We start from the raw sequence: 24,527 nt of genomic DNA on the forward strand, positions 1-24,527 counted from the left end.
GAGGACACATAAATGAGTAATAATGTCTGCCCTGGAGAAGTTCTCATTCACGATCTAATGGGATGGACTTTACATTAGACTGGGTTAAACAAATATTTAAAACAAACAAACAAACAAGAAAAACAATCTTCTAATCTCAGTAGTTTAAACAAAGGTTTCTGTCCTACTCAGACTATATTGACACCATAGGTGGCTGTCAATTCTAGGTCTTTCTCATTCTAGAACCAAGGCTGCAATGCAGACATGATCTGGTATACAGGGTGGGCAAAAGTTGCTTTATAGTTATTTGTATGGAAAAAGACATGCAGGTTATGAAAATAATAATACAAGAATAAACTCTGTGTTTTATGTACTCACACCTGTAAACCTACTTTTGACACCCCCCCTCTATATTGTTGGTGGCCAGGATAAAACGAAAGATAACTGGAGGGTTTAGCAGTAGCGATTATATTATCAGCCCTGAAGCAAAACATCTCACCATCATTCTTGACCAAAACTATCTGGATACAGCCATTCAAGTTCAGCTGATTCCCAAAGTAAAGTGTTTCCACCAGTCTAGGGGATGTTTTTGGGGGATGTAATTTTGGAATTATATGTGAAAAATTTGGAGAATTTTTTTACTCTCTATGTTGTACCTGTGAAAGGACATATTAGAACAAAATCATATCTGAATTATCAACTTGATAAGCATTTATTAAACATGAATTTGATGCCAGCCACTGTGTGAGAAACTAGATAACCATAGACAAATGGAGTCACAAATTGTTCCGCTAAATGGCGATACTACTTCAGATAACAAATATACTTTCTTACCTCATCTACCGTGGAAGTTTTGACATCAGTTTTATGATCTACCTCTTCACATTACATATCTCTTTTACAATATGTATCAATACAACATTCAAGTAGTTAAGAAATTTGTCATTCTAAACCATCTATGCCTACAGGATACATTTTTATAAGAAAAACCTGTTATTACATCAAAGAAAATCTCAGTCTTTAGTCATACCACATAAATCAAAGCTAAGAACTGCAGTCATAAAATTTTTTTTTGAAACTGTGCCTAGCTATTTAGCCTAATGTGTAAGTAAGAAATTCTTGTTTTATGGGAGGAGAGTAATAATCTATGTTTAATTTAACAAGACTTTTTCAAGGAAAAAAATCCTAAATTGCTGAAGACTCCAAAATGACTCTGAAAGTTCTGTTAGCTTTACTTGAATCACTCTCAATAGCTACACACTGCCAGAGCATCCATCCATTCCTCTATCCCTCAGTTCCTTCATCCATCCATCCATCCATCCATCCATCCATCCATCCATCCATCCATCCATTCATCCATCCATCATCATAATGAGTCCCATTTGCCTCAGTAAATAATGGCTGCTGTGTTTGTTGAGAATATATTCAAGATGATGTAATAATTAAGAAGCCCATCTCCAGAGTCAGAATACTTGCTTGCGTTCATGTCCTGACTGTGCCACTTATTAGCTGATAGCCTTCATCAGTTACTTTACATCTATGCTTCTCAGTTTGCACGTTTGTGAGATTGATATAATATACCTACTACACAATTTCCTTATATGAATTAAACAAGTTAATATTTGTAAAGTACTTAAAAGTTTCTGGACAAATGCGTTATATGTACTTGTTAAGTAAAATACATCAATCAAGCAAATTTTTGAATAGGCTCATGAATGGGCCAGCTTTCTCCGAATTTAAGCATGAACATTATTTTTCCACAGTAGTCAGTCTGATTCAATAAACACTAATGTAGAGATATCACAAGGCTTCCTTTACTACCTCCATTCATATTTAAATGAAGGCTATAAAGAGAAAGTACAAGTCCTTTGAATGTTGGTCTGTCTGCAAGAATTTCCTTTTGGTTTAGCTACAAAAATACATTCTAGACAGAAAGCATAGAGATGGAATAAATGGATCCTGTGGCTGTAATGGTTACAGGATCTGATTCATTCGTTACCTATCACAGATGGGCCAGATAGAAGCTGTGATATTAATCCAACGCAAAGGCATTTTCCCCGGATTTATCCTGCAAGAGCAGAACTAGTTCCATTTATAGCCACCAGACATTGGATTTTTAGCAACATTTCCTGAGAACTTATCAGAGCTACAAAATGAACGAGGCATATCTTTTTCTGGCCATTGCAATTGTTGCTACTCACTCAACTAGTATTTCTGTATTCTCTGGTACAATTCTCACAAAAAGGTATCTGTTTATGGTTAAATGTTTTGGTAACTTTAGGGGGAGGGATGTTAAGCTGGGGTCTATGTACTGGATTTGTGGGACATTTTTTCACTTTAAGTTTTTTGTGTTTGTTTGCCTGTAGCAATTTAAGATGAGATTAGCTTGGAGTAGTTGGTGCATCATTAAAGGACTATTTTATTGAACACTAAGCTACCCTTGCTCGTTTTGCTATTACTAATACACCATTAATGTTCTTACTAAATCACAAAACACCATGCTGAAAGCATTTATAGATATTATGCAATTAGCAGAGGCCAATAATTCCTATTTATGTAATAACAAATAAAACCTAAGTGATTTCTTAAATCTCATTACATTTCAAATACAATGTGTTATATGTAAATTTTTGCTTATAGGAAATTAAAAAAATTGTGTTAGACCTTATGTGCATAAAATACCATTTTTATAATTTATTGTGACTCTAGTCTAACCTTTGAAAATAAAGCATACTTTGCACAGGAAATACATAGCTTTCGAAAGGGCAATCATAGTAATCAGAGAGCCAGAAATATATGCATAATTAATGCCTTATATAATTAGAGTTAATATTTTATAATAACAATGGAATAATGAGAATAACCTTAAGGATAAACTTACATTTTTGAAAGTATTTCAAAGTACTGTCTGAAAGTGTTTAAGATTTACTATTTATTGTATTTTTACTACAGGCATTACCGCATTTAACCTTTACAGTAGTGTGATAAGGCGTTTTGTTTTTGCAGTGAAATAACAGGACTACACAGTTAATACATAGCCAAACAGGATGAGCCCTTGGCTGGATGATGTTCTTAACCCCTTATTCTTAAGCATTTTTTGTAACTACTACCTGCCTGATTCTTAAATTCATCATTTTCTTCATCATCATCATCAGTAGATAAACATTGAATATCTATAAGATATATTACTTCTTATCCAACTATTTATCCAATTATTCATGGTAAAAATAATTAGGGAAAACTGAAATTTACAGGTAATTTTTATTTTTAAATTTGAGTAAAAATTAGAAATTTTTCATCATAATTGAATTTTTCATTATAATATAATATAAATAACAAAAATCCAGAAAAATGAATCCTATACTTGAGATTATTAGTGTTTAAAAGTAGATTTAGATTTTGTTAAATTTTTTGTTATAACAAATCTTTTATCTCAAAGATCATAGTGTATGCCATGGCTTTAATTAGATTATCAGAGTTTATGACTTTGGATTACTATACTAACTAAAAATATTAGAGTTTTTCACATTGTACTGTCCATGTCTCATGTGTATGATGGAGAAGTTAAAGAAATCACTACAGTGCTCTACCTATGAACCTTTCCTTATATCCAGCCTTAAAAATTTACTAGCAATTTGATCCAACTTGACTTTCTGAAATGTTTTATGCTTAAGGAATGCTCATTTTGCCTATTGCAATAGTTGAGATTCTTGTTTTAGAGAGCCATTCATTCATAGCTTGAAGATTACAACATTCATGAATTATTTACTAAAATTTAAATTTCCACAGTAATAATAGCTACTTTCTGTGAATGATGATGTAATTTATTGTCCATAGTAGGACATATTTCCATGATAAACCCAAGTTAGAAAAAATCATGTAAATCAGCATTTTCCTAAGGACACTGGATGGTATAGTCGCCCCAAGTATAAGTAACTGCTAACTTACTCCTGTTTTAATCATTAAGTGAAAGCAAGTATGGAGAGAAGACTCCATCTCAACATGGTTGTAATACAGATGTACGATATAGATTAGAATATCAAAGATGAATTTCAAATATTACATAAATTTGGTGAATGACTAATCATCATCAAGTTCAACAGTAAAATTGAACTCACTAACTTGACTTTCACTTTTGGTAATGGACATTTAATCATATCATCAAAGTGCCCCCTCTTTATCCTCCCTCCCTAAGTGAGACTGAAGAGTTTAACAAGATATAAGATGGCACATTTGGAGGCATTGCAAAGCCAACAAGAAAATGAAGAGTTACTGCTCCAGAATCTCAGGGTGAATGAAGACTCAGAGATAGTCCAGTTTGGGGAGTTTCTCAATCCATGGAGGCACTTGTCAATGTTAGAGAGAGCACAAAAGGAGGCAGAAAAGGAAAGAAAAAGGAATCTAGAACAAGTAGAATAAAATCTCCTTGGTAGACTTTAACCCAAATTTATAACATTATATTAAGGGCAAATATCCAATTAAGAGGCAAATACAAAGACTGTTGATCTGGATCAGAAGATCAAAACACAAGTATGTACTATTTAACAGAGGTTCATCTAAAGCAGGGCTAGTCAACCTTTATATACCTACCGCCCACTTTTGTATCTCTGTTAGTAGTAAAATTTTCTAACCGCCCACTGGTTCCACAGTCATGATGATTTATAAAGTAGGGAAGTAACTTTACTTTATAAAATTTGTAAAGCAGAGTTATAGCAAGTTAAAGCATATAATAATAATTATTTACCAAGTACTTTAAGTCAGATTTTCACTAAGTTTGGCAGAATAAATCTTTATAAAACAACTTACTATAGTTAAATCTATCTTTTTATTTATACTTTGGTTGCTCTGCTATCGCCCATCATGAAAGCTGGAGCGCCCACTAGTGGGCGGTAGGGACCAGGTTGACTACCACTGCTCTAAAGTATAATAAAAACTGAATGTAAAAAATAATAGAAGACAAAGGGATTAGCCAAAATCATATACACATAACATATATATACAGACAACAGGGTAGCACAGGCCAGAGGGAAAGAGGGGTTGGAAGAAGGGGGATGATAAGGGGCAAATGGAGGTGGAAAGAGACTTTGCATGAGGCATGGGGTGCATGATACAATGTGTAGAGGGTGTTATATTGAGTAGGACACTTGAAACCATGTCAACACAATAAAAATTAAAATTAAAAAAGTAATGGAAAAGATTCACTATGCACACTAACCTAAAGAAAGCTGATATAATGATATCAATATTAAAGAATAATTATGGCAAAAACCATTGCTAAGAAGGAACATTTTCTAATGCTAGAAGGTTTAGTTCCTCAGGAAGAAACCACAGGGTAAGTGACTTTCTGAAGTTCTCTCTATGGTCAAGCGTTATAAGCACTTAACATGCACTAGTTTACTTAATGCTCATAGTGACTCACTCCATGAGATAGGTTTGAATATTTTCATTTGAAAAATGATGAGATTGAGAAATGAAGAGATTGCCCAAAGTGACATAGCTAATAAGCACTGGATCTAGGATTAAATTTAGGTAGTTTAGCCTCCAAATTATGAGAATAAATATTTGAGTAGGAAAAGCCTAAATAGACCAAATAAGTTTTGTTTTCCCCTCTGCTACACATTGAAAACAAGTTTTCTGTGGAAGGTGTACTGCCTAAGATATTCTCTTCTTCAGATATTAGTTCCAATTTTTCCCCATCTCTTCCTTCTGGACCCCCTATAACCAGAGATAATGATACTTTTTTCTCATGACTGAACTCACATTTCTCTTAAACTTCATTATGTCAAGGATAGTTGACTAGTTTGGGAGAGGACATCCCTTTAATGTGCTTCCCATAGCCAACAATAGCTAAAAGCTACAGAGGAACGATCAGTGGCCTTTTTATTCTGGAGTGGTTTTCTACACTAGGGGATGTCCCCATCTAGCTAGACTGTAAGTCAGGGGTCCCCAAACTTTTTACACAGGGGGCCAGTTCACTGTCCCTCAGACCATTGGAGGGCCGGACTATAAAAAAAACTATGAACAAATCCCTATGCACACTGCACATCTTATTTTAAAGTAAAAAAACAAAACGGGAACAAATACAATATTTAAAATAAAGAACAAGTAGATTTAAATCAACAAACTGACCAGTATTTCAATGGGAACTACGGGCCTGCTTTTGGCTAATGAGATGGTCAATGTGCTCCTCTCACTGACCACCAATGAAAGAGGTGCCCCTTCCGGAAGTGCGGTGGGGGCCGGATAAATGGCCTCAGGGGGCCGCATGTGGCCCGCGGGCCGTAGTTTGGGGACCCCTGCTGTAAGTGAATATAATTCACGCATGTGGAAATTATTGGCCACTAGTCAGCTGAAAACATTTGCCAGGAAAACTTTCCATTGCTTCACACAAACCTCCTTCCCTAAACTTTGCAATCCTTTGCTGTAGGAAGGGAGAGAATAGTGGCTTTCAGGGCCCATAAAAAGAAGTCACTGTGTTCTCTGGTGTCCATTCAGGTTCTATCCAGTTCCACCTTCCAGGAGGAAGGCTTCTGAAAGGAGGAAGTCATGAAGCCATGTGTGTTTCTGGTAACCATAGTGTAGTTCCTGTTTGTGTGCAATCATGACTACAATGATCATATCTGCTCTTGTCTCACTGTTTATTCTCCATAAGGAAAATAGTGACAAAAATAACATCTGTGCAATAAACAAAGAAATGAATAAATAAATGAATGAACCTGTGTGACCTCATCTTTTACTACTGTCCCTGCTGCTTGCTTCTCTGCTGCCACACTGCCCTCATTACTCTTCTTGTCCCAGGTCATTTTCACCTGCTATTTATTTCTTCTGCATGAAATGCCCAGCTCTTAGCTTGATTCTCTCTCTTATCTCTTTATAAGTTTTTACTGAAGTCTCACTTTCTCAGCAAGTCTTCCCTGTCTATGTCAACTAAAATTGTACACCCCTGCCTCAAAAATCCCTCTCTTCCCCTTGACTGTATTTTTCTCTTCACATGGCCTAACATACTTTAAAGTTTTACTTTTGTGTCTTTGCCCCTCTAGATGGTCAGTTCCACAGGGCAGTGATTTTTGTTTTTGTTTTCCTCCATACTTAGGGAAGTGCCTGACATTTCATATGTGCCCAGTAAATATCGGTCCAATGAATGAATGAAAATAACAGATATGCAGGACCTGTATCACTAGGTTTGAAGCCCCAAAATGGGGACCTCAGTCTGCAAACTATCACTACTGCTTATATGCATCTTTGAGAAGTTTCACTTAATTTATTGGAGCTTCAGTTTCTTTAACTGTAAGGGGATAATAGTAATTAGAAACAAAGACTAATAATAAATAGTAAACAGGGACAATCTCACAGAATAATTCTGAGGGTTACAAGAGAATACAGATGTGCAGTGAGTGGTCTATGGATGTGAGCAGTTAATATCTGAGAGGCAGAGGCAAAGGAACGGTGAGGAGGGTTCCAGGTTTACCTCAGCAACAGAAGTATCAGCCATCTCTGACATTCTAGCCTTAACTAGAAAATATAGTCTGCTGTGTTTTCTTGAGCAAAAACGAACTTTTCTTTGCCTTTTGAAATACCAGTCCTTTATATTTGAAAAATCAAATCAAGGGGAGGGGAGTTAGTCAGGCATCCTGAACTTAAATATAGAGTGCAGAGGATTTTCGGGTTATGACATAGTTCCCGTTCCTATGACAGTGATGTAACCCATTTTTGTGTAAGTTGAAACACACCCTAGCCTGAGTCACTTACCTATGCTAACACAGTTGTAAAATCATAATCTAGAACATAAAAACGCAACTAAGCCACAGAAAAAGTAAAAGGACATAAATATACTGTACTGTACACTACTGCGTATTCTTCCACTGTGCACAACCAAACTAGTTCACCCACATAGTCCGTAAGTATGATGCTAATGGTGTAAGCCAAAACACGACTCAATTTTTAAAAATTTTTATGGGATTGAGCGTCATAAACTCAAAATGTCATATGTCGAGATTGTTGTAACCTGAGGACCCCCACTGTATATAATTTAATATAGAGTGCATGAAAGAGAGATAGATTGCAAGCACAGTATTGTTTTGAGGTGAATCAGTCATGGCAGTATTTGCTTACTTTGTTTCATTATAAGAAATTTGATACTTCATTTGTACCACCAGACATGATGTCAAGTGATCATGTAATACCTGGGTGTAAGATAATTGTTACAACAGAATAGTTCATGAGAAAATTCTCTTGACAGTGTTAAACAGCAGTATGTAAATTGCTAGAGAAAACTGCATTTTTTTAATTGGGATAACTTCTATTTGAAATATTAACTGTAATGAATATGCTGTAATCAACCTTGATGTATCTATTTGGACATTTTCCACATCCCCAGTGGTTAGTCTAATACCAATTAATGCTTCACAGATTGCTGTTATCTTCTTGCATTATTATTTTCATGAATTAATTTTGTTTAAAATAATTAAACCTTTTCCAAAAGAGAATAAATTTAAATATCCAAGGTGCAACTGTGAAACTTATGTCAGGACTCATGCATATCTCTAATTTCCAATTCTCAAACCACAGAATCAGGAGAATAATCCTTAAAAAATTAAAAATGGAGGAACTGGCCTTTTGGGTCACTTAATCATTCATCTTGCTATTCACAAAGAATCCAGATAGTAACTCTTGTCTTCCTCCTTCTGGAGTTATCACTTTCCTCATATATTCATTCATTCATTCATTCATTCATTCATTCATCAATCTATACATCTCAATTCTTTATTTACTAGATATTAAGTATCATTTATATGCCTGGGATGCTGTTTAGTGCCAAGGAAACAAAATATAAGCTAATATTCTTTTTTTCTAGTACATCATAGTTTAGTGGGAGAAATAAACAGATTAATAAACAACGATAATATGATCTATCTTATAATAGAAGTAAGGACAAAGTGTTTCCTAGTTGAATCACAAAGACTTGTGTATAAAATATGAAGTAGTAACATATATTCTGATGTTTGGAAGAAGAATATTTCAGGCAAAGGTAAAATGTACATAAGGATAAGGAGATAGGAATGGTCAGACAAGTCCTATGGATATTATATAGTTAGGTATGGCTGGAGTTCTGGCTGCATGTCTCTGAGGGGCTTTGGGAAGATGGAGAGATAAGCTGGGTGGGTTGAGGTCCAATCGTGAAGAACTTTCTGTATCACTAGCAAGAATTTACATTTTTTTCTGTAATAGGACACTGTTAGAGATTTTTGTGTTCAGGATAATGGTGGTGACAAAGAGGAAGATGACTGTGAGGGACAAGACAAATCAGAGAGACAACTTAGGAGGTTATTGTGACTATACAAACAGATAAAATAAAGGCTTCAGTTAAGATAGTAACAATGGACAGAGAGTTGGGAAGCATTTAAAAAGATATCTAGGGTCTAGAAACTGATCAAAGGTCAAACATATGGAGAAAATTTATGTTATCATTTTAAAGATAATCAGTGAGGATATATGAAATAAAAAACATCAAGACTTTCCATGTATTTGAACACTGTGAAGAAGATGGATAACTAGACATGTTAAGCATTATATTTCTCCATCTGCTCCATGCTTTTCCTCAAGGACAGGAAGCTCCTCTATGTTTTCTCCACCTTCATTCTTTATCTTTAGTCACATGTGTCCACAGCGACTCATGACACTGACCCATTTCATGACTGTGTTGGCTCTTATATATCTGGATAAAGTCAAGTAAATACAATGACCAGAACTCAAAAGTTTTGCTCTTTTTCAGACCATCATTTTAGTCTTATATATTCTGGTTAGGTAGGAAGAGGCCAGAGTGATAGGGAAAAAGGGGCCTGTTCTTATTGCTAAAAGACTATTTTTTTTCAAAATTGGGAAATAGCTTTTCATATTATGACAGATTTTTTTTCTGCTATTAGTTATAACTACCATGAGCTCTCAAATTTATGTAAACAGTGTTTTCCTTTACTTTTGATTCATATTACCAAAACCCTCTGTTAACTGATTCTAAATGACAAGCCACTCCTCCATATGATTATTGTTATTTTAAATTATTTAAATATTTTAACTTGAAATAGTAAATGCTGTATGTAATATCTAAAATGCTTTGGGCAAGAGAAATTAGAAAACTTTTGAAAATCTGTATGTATAAAATATGATAAATTACAACTGAAAAATGTTATGGATCCCATTCTGGCTGTTAATGAGAATTACATAATTGATGTGCAGAGAACAAAGCTGGCTTGAGATGAGAGTGCCTGGGGGTGCGAGACCCATACAGCAGTTAAATGACGTGGCCCCACTTATCAGATTAAGGTGTGTATGAGTTAGGTTCATACTTTACCAAATTATAAATTTTTATAGATGTGAATATTCAGGCAAGCCTATAAATGTTTAAGATTGCAAGTATTAAATCTTTCACTTCTAATTGAATATCACAACATAACCTTATTTCTACATTATTTTACTCTTTTATGTTAAAGTGATTGTTGTTTTCTATGTACTTTCTCCCTTTAAAAATGAAGTTTTTTCTTAAGTTTGTGCAGAATGTCTCCAAATATAGTAATTAGAAGTGATTACTATCCTTGTATCAATGTCTTGTAACACCTGTTATTTTAGGTCCCATTTATAGATATGTGTTTCTCTGAAATAAAAATATGTTCTAAGAGTTTGTAATCCTCTAGGAAAGATACAAAATTATCCTCATTGTGAGCTTTTATAAAGGTAAAGGAATTATTGTCTTGCTGTTGAAATATTCCCTATCTCCCTGTAATAATAATAATCTGTTGAACAGTGGAGTTTCTGACATGTGTTTGTTTCTTAGGCAAACATGTAAAACTCTTCAAGTCTGAGTGGAAAACTAGAAAGAGTTTTTGCTGGGCCTGATGACAATTTTTGTATATCCACACTCAAAAAATTTCGGGCTCCACGTTGGAGCTCTAGTGTGGTGAATCCTAGTGGTGGTTGGATTCTAAGGAAGGGACTTAAGTTTTGCTGAGGAGTAAAGAATCAAAACAACTCCAGAAATGAAATCCATCCACAGAGCAGCAGGTGTGTACATTGTGTTACAGGATTAATAGAATGAACTGTAACCCACTCTTTCTTAGAGTTAACCATTAGCATTCCTAGTATTCCTGATCTCAGAGGAATGATAAACTCTGTACAACTTTAGGGATCAAAGGGCAATGAACTATCTGTGCAGTCAGTAGAGAAAGGCATTGAATTATCTTTATTAAAAGAAGGGGGCATCATTCTTTGAACAGGTAAGATTCTCACAAATTGAACAAATTGGCCACAAATAGCCAATATGCCATTTTTTGGTGAACCTACAAAGTCCTGCAGTTAACATATTATTTTCCCAAGAATAGATAATGGATAGTACAAAACTCTAGGTATATTAGTGGACCTCTGTCAGTATTCAGTCTGCCTATTAATTTGAAAATTAGCATAAAAATACTGAATCAGCTATCTAAGCAATTAGAAATAGCTGAAGTTAAAGATTCTTATTTTGATCAACTTTGGAAATTTGAGGCTACTGAATTTTGATTATTTAAAAAAATACCCAGAGAAAAATATATCTGGGAAATAGAGGGGAAAATAAAAAAAAACAAACAGCAAAAGCACCAACGTATTAAACATCACTGACTATATAGTTTCCTGTCTTTTAGAAATGGCTGTAGTTTAGCTACTTGGCAGAAAGGGAATTTTTTACAAAGGTATATTTCTCATATGGAATAATCATCTCTAAACTTCATTTTATGGGAAAAAACAGAAATGGAGAGGAGAGAGGAGGTGCTTTTGACTTCCTCAAGTTCTTTTCAAAGTGGCAACAAAACATTCTTTATTCAGTCAGGTACCTCAAAAAAACATTACTAGGAACCACTTATATTTCTAACTCAAACCAGTCAGGTGATTTGGAGGAAATGTTGCTCTCTTAGTAATCTCTAGGCCAGGGGTCGGGAACCTATGTCTCGCAAGCCGGATGTGGCTCTTTTGATGGCTGCATCTGGCTCACAGACAAATATTTAATAACAAAAAATAATGTTAAAAATATAAAACATTCTCGTGTATTACAATCCATTCATTTCCTACCGCTCATGTTCATAGTTGCGGTGGCTGGAGCCAATCATAGCTGTCCTCCAGGACAACACCGAATTTTTATTGGATAATGCTTAATGTACACGGGTCGTTGTATGGCTCTCGTGGAATTACATTTTAAAAAATGTGGTGTTCATGGCTCTCTCAGCCAAAAAGATTCCCGACCCCTGCTCTAGGCTACTAAGAAGAACTTCTTCCAAGTTTCAGCCCTTATTCCCCCAAAACTCCACTTAACTTAAACTCAGCTTTTAAGCATAATTTTTACTGCTTATTTCTGCTAGCCTTTACATGTAGTGAGGCTGAAATTCTTGAGAAGTGTGATACTTGAGCAGATTTTAACTTTAAAATTAAGACTTAATGACAGAAAGTGGACAAAAAAAATATGCATTCACAAATGAGAGGTAATTCTAAAAAAATGAACCCACTCTCAAATTTAGTACTATCAACTCAAAGTACCTTTTAATTGAATTTCGTATCTCACAGTCCCTAAAGATGTGTGAACTCTTCTGGTATATGGAATAATATCTTAAAAATATATTCTGATTCCCTCAACCATTCAAAATAATTATTTTCACATTTTAAAGATTTTTATATTCTGAAGGAAACATAATTCAACCCCATGATTCAGTTGTCTTTCAAAGTTATCTTAATTTTGGTAGGGGCTCATTTTTGATCTGAATAAACGGAACTGTGCGATGGGGGTCCAGGGAAGGAGAAGGAATATTTTAAGTTTCCTTCTGTCCCAAAGAAGTTCATTAACTTGAATTGAAAGCAAGGACTGTTTTGCTAACTGTGGATGCCATCATCCAGAGAGAAACAGCTGATCCTTTTCTGAGTGGATGAATGTGCATAAATGGCGATGCAAACAGTCATCTGTTTCCGTGACTCACATAGAAGAGTTCATAGACAGCACACTGTAAAGCTTTCAATGTTCCAAGAAACAGTGAAGATCCATCTGTTCAAAAGATTCATTTCCAGTCAAGGTCTTCATGTGAACAGCATAGGAAGCTGAAAGCCTTTGACAGATATTGTATTTATGATAAAAGCTTACAAGTTATACATTCTAATGAGTAGGCTTTTAGTAAAAATAAAGTCTATGTAGGGGTTTTAGCACTGATGAACTTAGCTATTCAGGACAGAGTTTTATCCCATTTGGAATTATTCCTTCTTAGGAAAAGTCAGTAGTTTAGGGATAGAAGGTAATTAGGAAGTTAGAAGAGTACTGAGTCCAACTGACTTGCTTGGCAGATAGGAACCCCGGAGATGCAGAGATTTTTTAGTTGACTTGTCCAAATTTTTTTTTTAATTTTTTTTAAATTTATTCATTTTAGAGAGGAGGGGGAGAAAGAGAGAGGAGAGACAGAGAGAGAGAAGGGGGGGAGGAGCTGGAAGCATCAACTCCCATATGTGCCTTGACCAGGAAAGTCCAGGGTTTCGAACTGGCGACCTCAGCATTTCCAGGTTGACGCTTTATCCACTGTGCCACCACAGGTCAGGCGACTTGTCCAAAATTTTAAAACCACTAGCAGGTAGTAACACTGGTACAGAACTCTTATCAGCATAAGTCTTCCTCTGTCTCCCTCTACAGTTATGTTTGGTGTTCTGGTTCTCTCCAAAAATCTAGGAAATTTATATGCCATTTGCTGCTTCCACACTGAGTTACACTTTGTAAGGCCGGTGGCCATCACCATGCTGATTTGCACTGAGTTCGGGTAGACAGTAAAGGAACTGTGGAGCCATTCCTTTACCAAAATGGTGGGCCATTTCCTTTACTAGAGTCTTGCAATAGCCGATGAGTAAGCAGGCAGAGAAAACTGCTTCTCTCTCTCAGGGCTGACAAGCAAACGGCTGAGGGAAAAAACCCTTCTCTGGCAAACAATAGAAAAAATGGCCCCTCCCAGTAGCAGCAGGCAATCTGCAATCTACAGTCTGCTGCCTTGAGGCAAGCACCTGCAGCCTTACATAGACATGTGGTGCTGCCCCACGCTCTTGCACCAATCAGGCAAAGTGCAAGCGAGCAAGCCTAACACACTTGTTTGCCCAACACACCTAAATATAATCAGTTAGCTACTGAAATATTCTCTGTTGGTTGAAATGATTGTTGTCCCAATTACCCAAGCTTGTGAAGAATTTTAAAGAATTTATAGAACAGATAACAAGGTCATTTAGTGGAAATACTGACTATAGCTGAAGTATTAAACATATTAACTTTAATGCCCCAAATGTTAAAATCAATGATCATGCCAATTCAGTACTTACTATTCTTAAAGAAAATTAAATTGTTGTATGAAAATGCAACTGTTTTCAGAGCTGTTAGAATCACCCCATCACCATGAAAGTAAATTATAGGCTAATTTTTTGTATAGGTGGTATATTTATGAAGGTGATTCATATGTCATTGACTTACAGAGCCTCATTTATACCTAAAAAACTATCTGGTCAGGCCCTGGCCAGTGGCTCAGTAGATAAAATGTTGTCCTGGCACACCAAATTTGCAAGTTCGATCCCTAGTCAGGGCACATTTGAAAAGCCATCAGTGAGTGCACAGCTAAATGGAAAACTAAGTGGAACAAGAAATTGATGCTTTCTCTTTCTCTCTCTCCCGCCTCCCATTCCCTACCCCCCTCCCATCTCTGTCTGTCTCTCTCTTCCCCTCTCTCCCTCTCAAGTCAATGGGAGAAAAAAACCTGTCTGGTCAGCTTGCTCTTTAATGATTATCCCAGATGGACAGGTGTCTCTCATTTTGTAATACCTCACTGTATAGGGTGCTTTAAGATAGGACAAGTGCATTCATGTACATTTATGGCCAACTCAATGGCAGAAATTTCCCCAGCTTAAATGAGAAAACCTGTTACTGCAGAGTAATTATGTCTTAATTGCAAATTTAGTACACAAAAAGTGAAGAGCTTAATTCATGTACTTGTAAAAGCTACATTAAAAAAATACATTTGCAGTGAAGCAGCAATTATATTGCAAGCAAGAAGAAGTGCATTCAAATCAGCAGTTAGAATTATAAAGGTATTCTATTCTTCCCTTTATCTTTCTCAAATATGTCAAACTTATTTATTGGACTGTTAGTTGGAAATGGTGCCTAGTTGCAACATTATTAAGGAGCTGTATTCAAAAGATTGGACATGCCCTGCATTTAAACCTGCCACCCCCTTTCAGAAATAGTGCTATACATATCTTGTCTTCCAATTGTTTAAAAAAGAATGTATGCTAGTCCAAAAGTAAATGTTCCCCTAACAATATGGTTATCTCAGTGAAAATTTAACTCTTTGAAACATAAAATTGATTTGTTATGTTCATAATGCATTGCCTTCTGTTTTGTGTATGTGATTCATTTTACATTCACAGGCATGTAAATATTATTCAATTGTTCCTCTTAATAAGATTTTAATGACCATACTGAAGAAGAAAATATATTGTTAATTAAGCTAATATGATATAAATTTACATTGATGCCATGTAAATTTGATGGTGATTTCACAATTTTATGATGACTGGAAAACTGAATGAGGTTCAAGAAAACTCAAAGAAAAGCAGTATCAGAGGAAACGTCAATAATGAATAGAGAAATATACAAATGTGATAGGGGAGACCAAAAGTTAGAAATTTGGATTTTGTAATAGTAACTTTTAGTTGTAATGAATAGGAGATATGAAAGGGTTAGGAAATAGTTAATCTGCTTGCTTTTCCTTTCTAATGGCTCCCTGTCCTTTACTTTGAAATGTAGCAAAAAGTTTACCTTTGCAGGAAAGTCAAGAAAAGTTTACATTGGGGAAGGGGACTTGACAATTAGGAGAGTTTAAATCACAATTGTTGTTTATAAAAGCCTAGCCACAGGGTTTTCTGTGAAAAGTCAAGGCCTATACCTTAATTAGAAACTTAGTTCACCAATCTTTACCTTTACTTTGTATCCTAAGAAAACAGGGAGCCTTTTCACAGTAAATTCAGAGGCACCAGGTGCCAACTGTTCCTGGGAGACACCCCCCCACCACACACACACTATCTTGAAGATTTACCAAGGACACCAGATAGGACCATGCTGATTAGATCTGTGCTACATCAGTAGGATTTGCAGAGGAGACATTCCTACAACTGAACCCCCAGCTCTTGTGCAGTGTTATGTGACTAACGGCATGGACGTTTGTCTTTTTTTCCTTTTACCCCTGAACCCTATGAAAACCTCCAGCACCAAGAGAATGTGAAGTCAGCTTTGTGGGCAGAATCCCCTTGCTTTCTCAGGGCTACCATTTTTCCTAATAAAGACACACCTTGTATCCACTCTGTCCTCATTTCTCTCTAAATTGGCAAAGTAGGTGATGGGTAACACAGAGTTCAGCTTTGTTTTTTGTTTACACTTTCATTCTACTCTTACCAGCTTTCTTGTTATAGATTTATGCAATTAAAAAAATAAAAACCCTAGTCCCTGTTGGGTGGCTCAGTGGATAGAGCATTGGCCCAGTGCAGGGACATTCCAGGTTCAATTCTCAGTCAGGGCACAAGGAGAGGCGACCATCTGTTTCTTCTCCCCTCCCTCTCCCCTTTCTCTCTCTCTTCCCCTACCACAGCCAGTGAATCAATTGGTTCAAGTGTGGCCCTCATCACTGAGGATAGCTCCATTGGACTACATCCACTTTAGGTGTTAAAAATAGCTTGGTACTTGAGTTGAGCACTGGCCTCAGACAAGTTGCCAGATGGATCCCAGTCTGGGCGTATGCAGGAGTCTGCCTAACTAACTCCCCACCTCTCACATAAAAAAACCCCAACCAAACAAACAAAAAACAAAACCCCTAAAACTTTTGTTTTTATAGTCCTTCAGTCCTCAAGGCTAGGTTTTTTTTATAAATATTATAATATTTTATCTTTACCACCCCTGTGCATTTAACAGGATTATCTCCTATGTACATGTGGAAAACTTGAGGGTCCCAGAGGTTACATGACACATCCAGTGTGAATAGTATTACTGCCACTGGCCTAAATCCAGAATGCTGAACCAAATGGTCTTCTGATAAAATCAAATACATAATTTACAGAAATCAAATCTAAAACAAATCTCTGCTTTCAACTAATATCAGAAACAACTTATGCACTATTCTTCTCATAATATGTGCAAGGATATTTTTAGAATAATTAAACTAGGAATATTTTGTAAAATTGGAGTGTGAAAAATTGTTTATTTTAAGGTTTCAATCCATGCTTATTTAAACAATTATTTCTTTTAGTCAGATTTAAGTTTTGGTTTTCTAGCAATTAATTTAGCTGATATAAACTTAGTATAATAAGAATATATGCTTATGATATTCCTGGGTTGTATAATTATATGTGTTTATATGTTCATGTATATACTTATATGTGTTCTCTACCAAGATGAAGAAAAAAAAAACTGTTTATTGTAGAATGCCTTTGATATTGTCCTGTCAATTTGGATGTCTGTTTTTAAAGTTGTTTGAAAACAAATGTTTAATATATAATTAGTTGAGATGATCACTCCTCAGATTTATATAAAGCAGCAGAAGGAAATGCTTAGATTGGAATAAAAATGTAAGAGTGCATCTATCATACTCACCAACAAGTTACTGAGAAACTGAGCTTTAAATGACTCAAGTGGACTTTCAGAGTCATGGTACCATGTCCCTCCAGTTGCCTATGCTGCTGAATCTAAACCATCGGTTCTCTTGCAATCTTCCCCTCTCTCTCTCTGTCACTTCCATGCTTTTTCTATCACTTCAAGCATGAGTTTTAGAAATATGGTCTTATATTATGCTTCATAATATTTTCTACTAAAGACTTTCAGCAGAGGCTCATAGATCTTTCTCAGCCAATGGAAGTCAAAGATGTGTTAAATTAATGTTTATCTAGGAACTTTATCATAATAAAGTTTTTATATTTTTCACAATAATCAGTTACCTCCATTAGCAATTTGTGACATAATGTTTATAGAAATAGTCCTAGTCCCTTCCCAAGTTCTTACCCTGACACTCAGCTGGAAGCCATTCACGGAACCTGTGCAAAATGACCACTGAATGGCAAATTGATGAGTTGCTGCTCTACCAAGATTTCGCTGCTCCTAAAATTTCTAGAGGCCAGGGCCCTTTATGTATGTGTGTGTAACCGTCCATCCTTAGTTCAGTTCCTCCCAGACTTCCTCTGTGGATGTGTGAGTAAGAAGTAAGAAGTTTTGAATATACAGGCAGAAGCCCCTTTCTTGGGAATGAGAGCTGCCCAAAGGAACACAGATAAGATGGCTCCTTCATGCAGAAAATACGTTTTTGAATTTTACATCTTTATTTTGTGATATAATTTGAGACTAGCTCTGGCAGAACAAAATCTAGAACTAGCTTTATTTTTTGTTTGTTTGTTTGATGTTTCTCTTTCATAGTTGATTTAAAAACAAAACAAAGCAAAGGAAAGCCTTTTGTGTTTTATGAAAGGGAATTTAAGGCAATAAAACCAAAGAATTCAATATAATTTTTAAGAATTCTGTTTTTGTTATAAATATTGCTAGAAAAGAACAGTGAGGCAACTCTAAACACCCTCATGAATAATTATTTTTTCTGAAATATAATTGAGTCAAATAAATACTCAATTTTTAAACTATTATATTTCAAGAGTGGATGTTATGGAACTCATTGCCATGTGCTTTCTTGAAGACGTGGTCTTACTGTATTCCTGTGAACAAAGGTCTTTCTTCACTGAGGCCTGACACAAGTGTTTATGGTCTCTGAGTTATGTCCACTAAGCCTGTGCAAAGAATAGGGGTTTCAGACTCATTCAAGTCTGAGAGGGATAGGAGAGGTAGCATCATCAGTTAAGGTCTTCCTGGTCACAGTTGTAGTCATTTAGATCATTGTGCAAGTGGATCTAAAAATTTTATGAAAATGATAGAGAAAAATATGGGTGTATTTTTCTTATAATCTGGAAGCACCTGAATATGGTGCTTTTTTAAAAATTAACAATTTTATATAGCAAACATTTTGAATTAAATATTAATTTCTAATACTAATTGTGTTTTGAGCTTTAAGATTATAGCTGTTTTATGAAATAATTATATTTTCTTCTTCCTTTGTAGGTAACCCATTAACTAAGAATAAATCAAGTGGTCCTCAAGGTTGATTACAGTGAACACATGCATAGAACCTTAACTTCTAAGGTGATCTTGAAGGAAGATTTTTATACTGTTCAGAAGAGGCACTCCAGACTCTTATTTCCAAGGGATTTCTTGGCTCGTAATCAGCATCTTCTCAAAAGCAAGACTTTTAAAAAGTTGAACATGAACTTCTATGTCATAAAGAGTTCATCAGATTTGAACTGTGTTCAACTTGTAAAATTGCACTTGCTAAAAGAATTTGAAGGCACCATTTGAAGAGCTTGTGTTTATCAGAGACGCTTGCCTTTGGGGCTCTTGGCTCCAAATGTGACTGCATTTGTTTCTGAAAGTCTCCCAAGTGCACTGGCCTTCTGTCATGGATGTGTTTCTGGGTCAGGTCCTGTGTTCAGTGGCTAGTGGGACTGTATATGGCTTTAGTGACATTTCCTTTGAAAACTTCTCTGGCATGGAGTGAACTGAGATCATTTTATCTGTATCCTAATCTTGGAACTTGAAAGCCTACATGTTTTAACATCTTAAAGTTGCTTTTGTTAAAGGAATGGAAAAATATATCCATTGATAATAATTATTGTTGGCAAGTAATAGTTACCCAAATACATCAATCATATACAAATGTATAGACTAGCTGACATGTTTTCCCAAGGCTAACGTGCTACTGCAGCTCTCTGTTGGTTAAATAGGTCGTAGTTAGGACTGAATTACCATTTTCATTATATACTATTTGTACCTTTAGAGAACTCTCCTTTCTGTTTTTCCTTTAAGAGGGCTTTTTCTTTCCTTTTTATGTTTCCTTTTTCTGTCACAGAAATCAGCAGTGAGCAGTCAAGTATTTAGGTCGCCTTCAATTTTAAAAAATTGCCAGGGATGCATGTGGGTTTTTGATTTCTTAGCCTGAAAGTTATTCACTTACATTTCTTTTAATATTTTTTAACTGTCTTTTCTATCTCATTTTTGTAGACTGTCTCTTGCTTGATTCAAATGACTGTTTGAATGCTATTTGTTCAGTCTGTTGATAAAATAAATTGTTCATTTTCCTTGGTCTCAAATTTCTAAAGATTTGCTTATAGTTGTTCCATTGGAACAATTTCTTAGATCAGTTTTTGCCCACATTTTTTTAGTCATTTTAACATTTGTGGTTTTCAGTTCTACAGGAAAGTCTTATAAATATTTAAAGGCCTTAAACATGTGTATAACTTTTTTCCTAAGTTATTATAGAATGTATCATTTTTACTATATTTCTTTTTTGTTTATGATGTGAGGGAAAAGAAGAATGGGAATCTCAAAGACATTCTGTAATAATATTGTGTAAACCTACAGTTTGAAGGAATGGAAATGGAGGGACTTTTGTGTTTTACTCATGTTAGACTAATAGAAAGATACTTCAGAAATTGTCATATTAGAAGTTCCATTATATTAGAGAAGGTGTGGGCATCTTTTGTATATCTAAAACTCACTGACATGGCCAATTAGGTAATTGTTGGTTTCTGTGATGGAGGCTGAGACATCCTGGAGACCTCCAGTCTATTAGTTGGTAACAACTTTCAAAGACTGATACATTATCCATAATCTTTTCTTGGCAGAACAACTAAATGTGTTAAAATTTGTTAAATTTGTAAAATATGCTTTTGACATTGAATTAGAGTATATTGCCCTACAAGTCAGTAAAATGACTTCCTCCTTTCATTTGAATTATGCATAAAACTAATTGGATGACTCCAGGTAGATATTGCAAAGGTTCAGTACTGCATGAACTCTAAGACAGAAATAACAGTTGCACTAGAGTTTCTGCATTGATTATATTGTTAATTTCTTTGGAATAAAGAAGAAAACCGTATTATTTTGGAAATTATAAATTTGTCCTAGGTTTGTTTAAAATTATAGACCATGCATCTCATTTATTAAACTATGTCCTTTAAAACAACACTGAAAAATCTGTATTATATATATATGTGTAATACATGCATATCAATAGAAAAAATAAATGGAATTTTAAATATACTAAATAGATTATCCCCAGTAGATTAATGTTGTGACTATTCATAAAAGATGAATAAAATTGCGATATAAAATGGACTCTTTTTCATGAGTTACATTTGGAGAATCTGTAATCTAGTGTTTTATTTTAAAAGTATTTCTTTTACAATCCAGGAAAACTTCTGAATTCTTGTGGAAACTGACAAATTCTTCAATCTTTTTTTTAAATTTATTTATTCATTTTAGAGAGGAGAGAGAGAATGTGTGTGTGTGTGTGTGTGTGTGTGAGAGAGAGAGAGAGAGAGAGAGAGAGAGAGAGAGAGAGAGAGAAAGGGTGGAGGAGCAGGAAGCTTCAACTCCCATATGTGCCTTGACCAGGCAAGCCCAGGGTATTGAACCGGCGACCTCAGCATTCCAGGTCAATGCTTTATCCACTGCCCCACCACAAGTCAGGCCTCTTCAATCTTTTAAAATAAAAATCCTTGGCAAATTTTGCCATTTACACAGGTTCCAATATTTGATAGTTTTAAGATTTGGAAGAAGTTACGGAAATAGCACAGAGGACCCCATGTACCCATCCTCTCCCATCCTCCTCCAGTGATGACACCTTAAACACCATGGGATTGTCCACTAAGAGTCTGGTATTGGTACAGTAATACTATTAACTGAAATAAAACCTTATTCAGATTTCACTAGTTTTCACATGCAGTGTGTGTGTGAGATCTTATCCTTTTTTAGACACTTGGTACCCATCCACTGTAGTATGCCATAATGTGGATGAGTATGAGAGCCTGGATCAATATGTAACCGAGACAGTGCCGTATATGATTTTAAATTTGGTATTAGCTTTAATGGGTGGGTAGGAGGAGACAGAGAATCTGTGGCTATGATTGAGTTCGATCCTGTTCTTTGTTTGCATTGGCAAATCCTGTGCCACTATACAATGCTACATAGGTGGATTGTGGCACTGGACGATACACATTAGCTAATAGCGCAGTGATTAAATGGGACTTTTTAAAAGTTTTAATTTTCTCAATTTATAGATAATACATGAATCTGAAAGAATAATCTTTGCAAAGATATCAAAGAGCATTTTTCATCATCCAGTCCTTCCTCATTTTGACACTGTTAAATTGAGAGAATTAAAACGATGGCAGATACTTTGCCTAGAGCAACTGAAAAGCTGGGAGGCAAATATTGGCTATCTCCTGCTCCTTTACCCAGAGAACTCATAGAACATGACTATTTTTATCAAGATGAGAGTTTGTCTGTCAGCCTTCCTTTCCTCCTGGTCTTCCTTTCTCCCTTCCTTTCCTTCTCTTTTGTTTTGTATACAAAATGCTTTGAAAAAAGATAGAAGTAGCAGGTATCTTTTTTATTGCACTGACTTGTACTGTGTGAGACTATAAAAAGTAGTGTAGATATTACAATTTTCTGTCACTTAATTGACCATTATTAAATTTTTACTAGTTACATGCATATCTGGCTAGATTGAATTTTGGAGTTAGAGGAAGTTTAGCCTTAAAAATGACCTTCAGAAAATCGAAAAAGATATAATGAGATGGAAGAATATACCTTGTTCTTGGCTAGGAAGAATAAATATAATCAAGATGGCTATATTACCCAAAGCAATATACAAATTTAATGCATTTCCCATCAAAATTCCAATGACATTTTTTAAAGAAATAGAGCAAAAAATCATCAGATTTATATGGAACTATAAAAAACCCCGAATAGCCAAAGCAATCCTAAAGAAAAAGAATGAAGCTGGGGGCATTACAATACCTGACTTCAAACTCTATTATAGGGCCACGAAAATCAAAACAGCATGGTATTGGCAGAAAAATAGACATTCAGTCCAATGGAACAGAATAGAAAGTCCAGAAATAAAACCACATATATATAGTCAAATAATTTTTGATAAAGGGGCCAACAACACACAATGGAGAAAAGAAAGCCTCTTCAATAAATGGTGCTGGGAAAAGTGGAAAGCCACATGCAAAAGAATGAAACTGGACTACAGTTTGTCCCCCTGTACTAAAATTAACTCAAAATGGATCAAAGATCTAAACATAAGACCTGAAACAATTAAGTACATAGAAGAAGACATAGGTACTCAACTCATGGACCTGGGTTTTAAAGAGCATTTTATGAATTTGACTCCACAGGCAAGAGAAGTGAAGGCAAAAATTAATGAATGGGACTACATCAGACTAAGAAGTTTTGCTCAGCAAGAGAAACTGATAACAAAATAAAAAGAAAGCCAACTAAATGGGAAATGATATTTTCAAACAACAGCTCAGATAAGGGCCTAATATCCAAAATATACAAAGAACTCATAAAACTCAACAACAAACAAACAATCCATCCAATAAAAAAATGGGAAGAGGATATGAACAGACACTTCTCCCAGGAAGAAATACAAATGGCCAACAGATATATGAAAAGATGCTCATCTTCTTTAGCTATTAGAGAAATGCAAATCAAAACGGCAATGAGATACCACCTCACACCTGTTCGACTAGCTATTATTAGTAAGACAGGTAATAGCAAATGTTGGAGAGGCTGTGGAGACAAAGGAACCCTCATCCACTGTTGGTGGGAATGTAAAGTAGTACAACCATTATGGAAGAAAGTATGGTGGTTCCTCAAAAAACTGCAAATAGAACTACCTTATGACCCAGCAATCCCTCTACTGGGTATATACCCCCAAAACTCAGAAACATTGATACGTAAAGACACATGCAGCCCCATGTTTATTGCAGCATTGTTCACAGTGGCCAGGACATGGAAACAACCAAAAAGCCCATCAATAGATGACTGGATAAAGAAGATGTGGCACATACACACTATGGAATACTACTCAGCCGTAAGAAATGATGACATCGGAACATTTACAGCAAAATGGTGGGATCTTGATAACATGATACGAAGCGAAATAAGTAAATCAGAAAAAAACCAGGAACTGCATTATTTCATACGTAGGTGGGACATAAAAGTGAAACTAAGAGACATTGATAAGAGTGTCGTGGTTACTTGGGGGAGGGGGGAAAGGGAGAGGGAAAGGGGGAGGGGGAGGGGCACAAAGAAAACAAGATAGAAGGTGACAGAGGACAATCTGACTTTGGGTGATGGGTATGCAACATAATTGAACAACAAGATAACCTGGACTTGTTATCTTTGAATATATGTATCCTGATTTATTGATGTCACCCCATTAAAAAAATAAAATTATTTTAAAAAAAAATGACCTTCAAATTAGTTCAGTAGATGTTTCGAGTGCCCTATATCTACATGTGCAGTATGCTGACAAATAGAAAGTGGGCACACAGAGGACTTACAAGCATTTTATTTTTGT

The 24,527-nt window shown here is 35.4% G+C and overlaps 1 protein-coding gene across 2 annotated transcripts in view; it reads left to right on the forward strand.

Annotated features, from left to right (window-relative positions):
- The window catches only part of TAFA2 (TAFA chemokine like family member 2), a 541,685-nt gene extending 521,240 nt beyond the window's left edge, over window positions 1–20,445 (forward strand). For both annotated transcript variants that reach the window (XM_066369326.1, XM_066369327.1), the window contains one exon: window positions 19,157–20,445. In XM_066369326.1, the coding sequence (XP_066225423.1) occupies window positions 19,157–19,168 (12 nt within the window). In that variant the 3' untranslated portion in view covers window positions 19,169–20,445. The remainder of the gene's footprint in view (window positions 1–19,156) is intronic.
- Window positions 20,446–24,527: the final 4,082 nt, after the last annotated feature.

Source organism: Saccopteryx leptura, chromosome 2 (genome assembly GCF_036850995.1).
Source record: "Saccopteryx leptura isolate mSacLep1 chromosome 2, mSacLep1_pri_phased_curated, whole genome shotgun sequence".
NCBI lineage: Eukaryota > Metazoa > Chordata > Mammalia > Chiroptera > Emballonuridae > Saccopteryx > Saccopteryx leptura.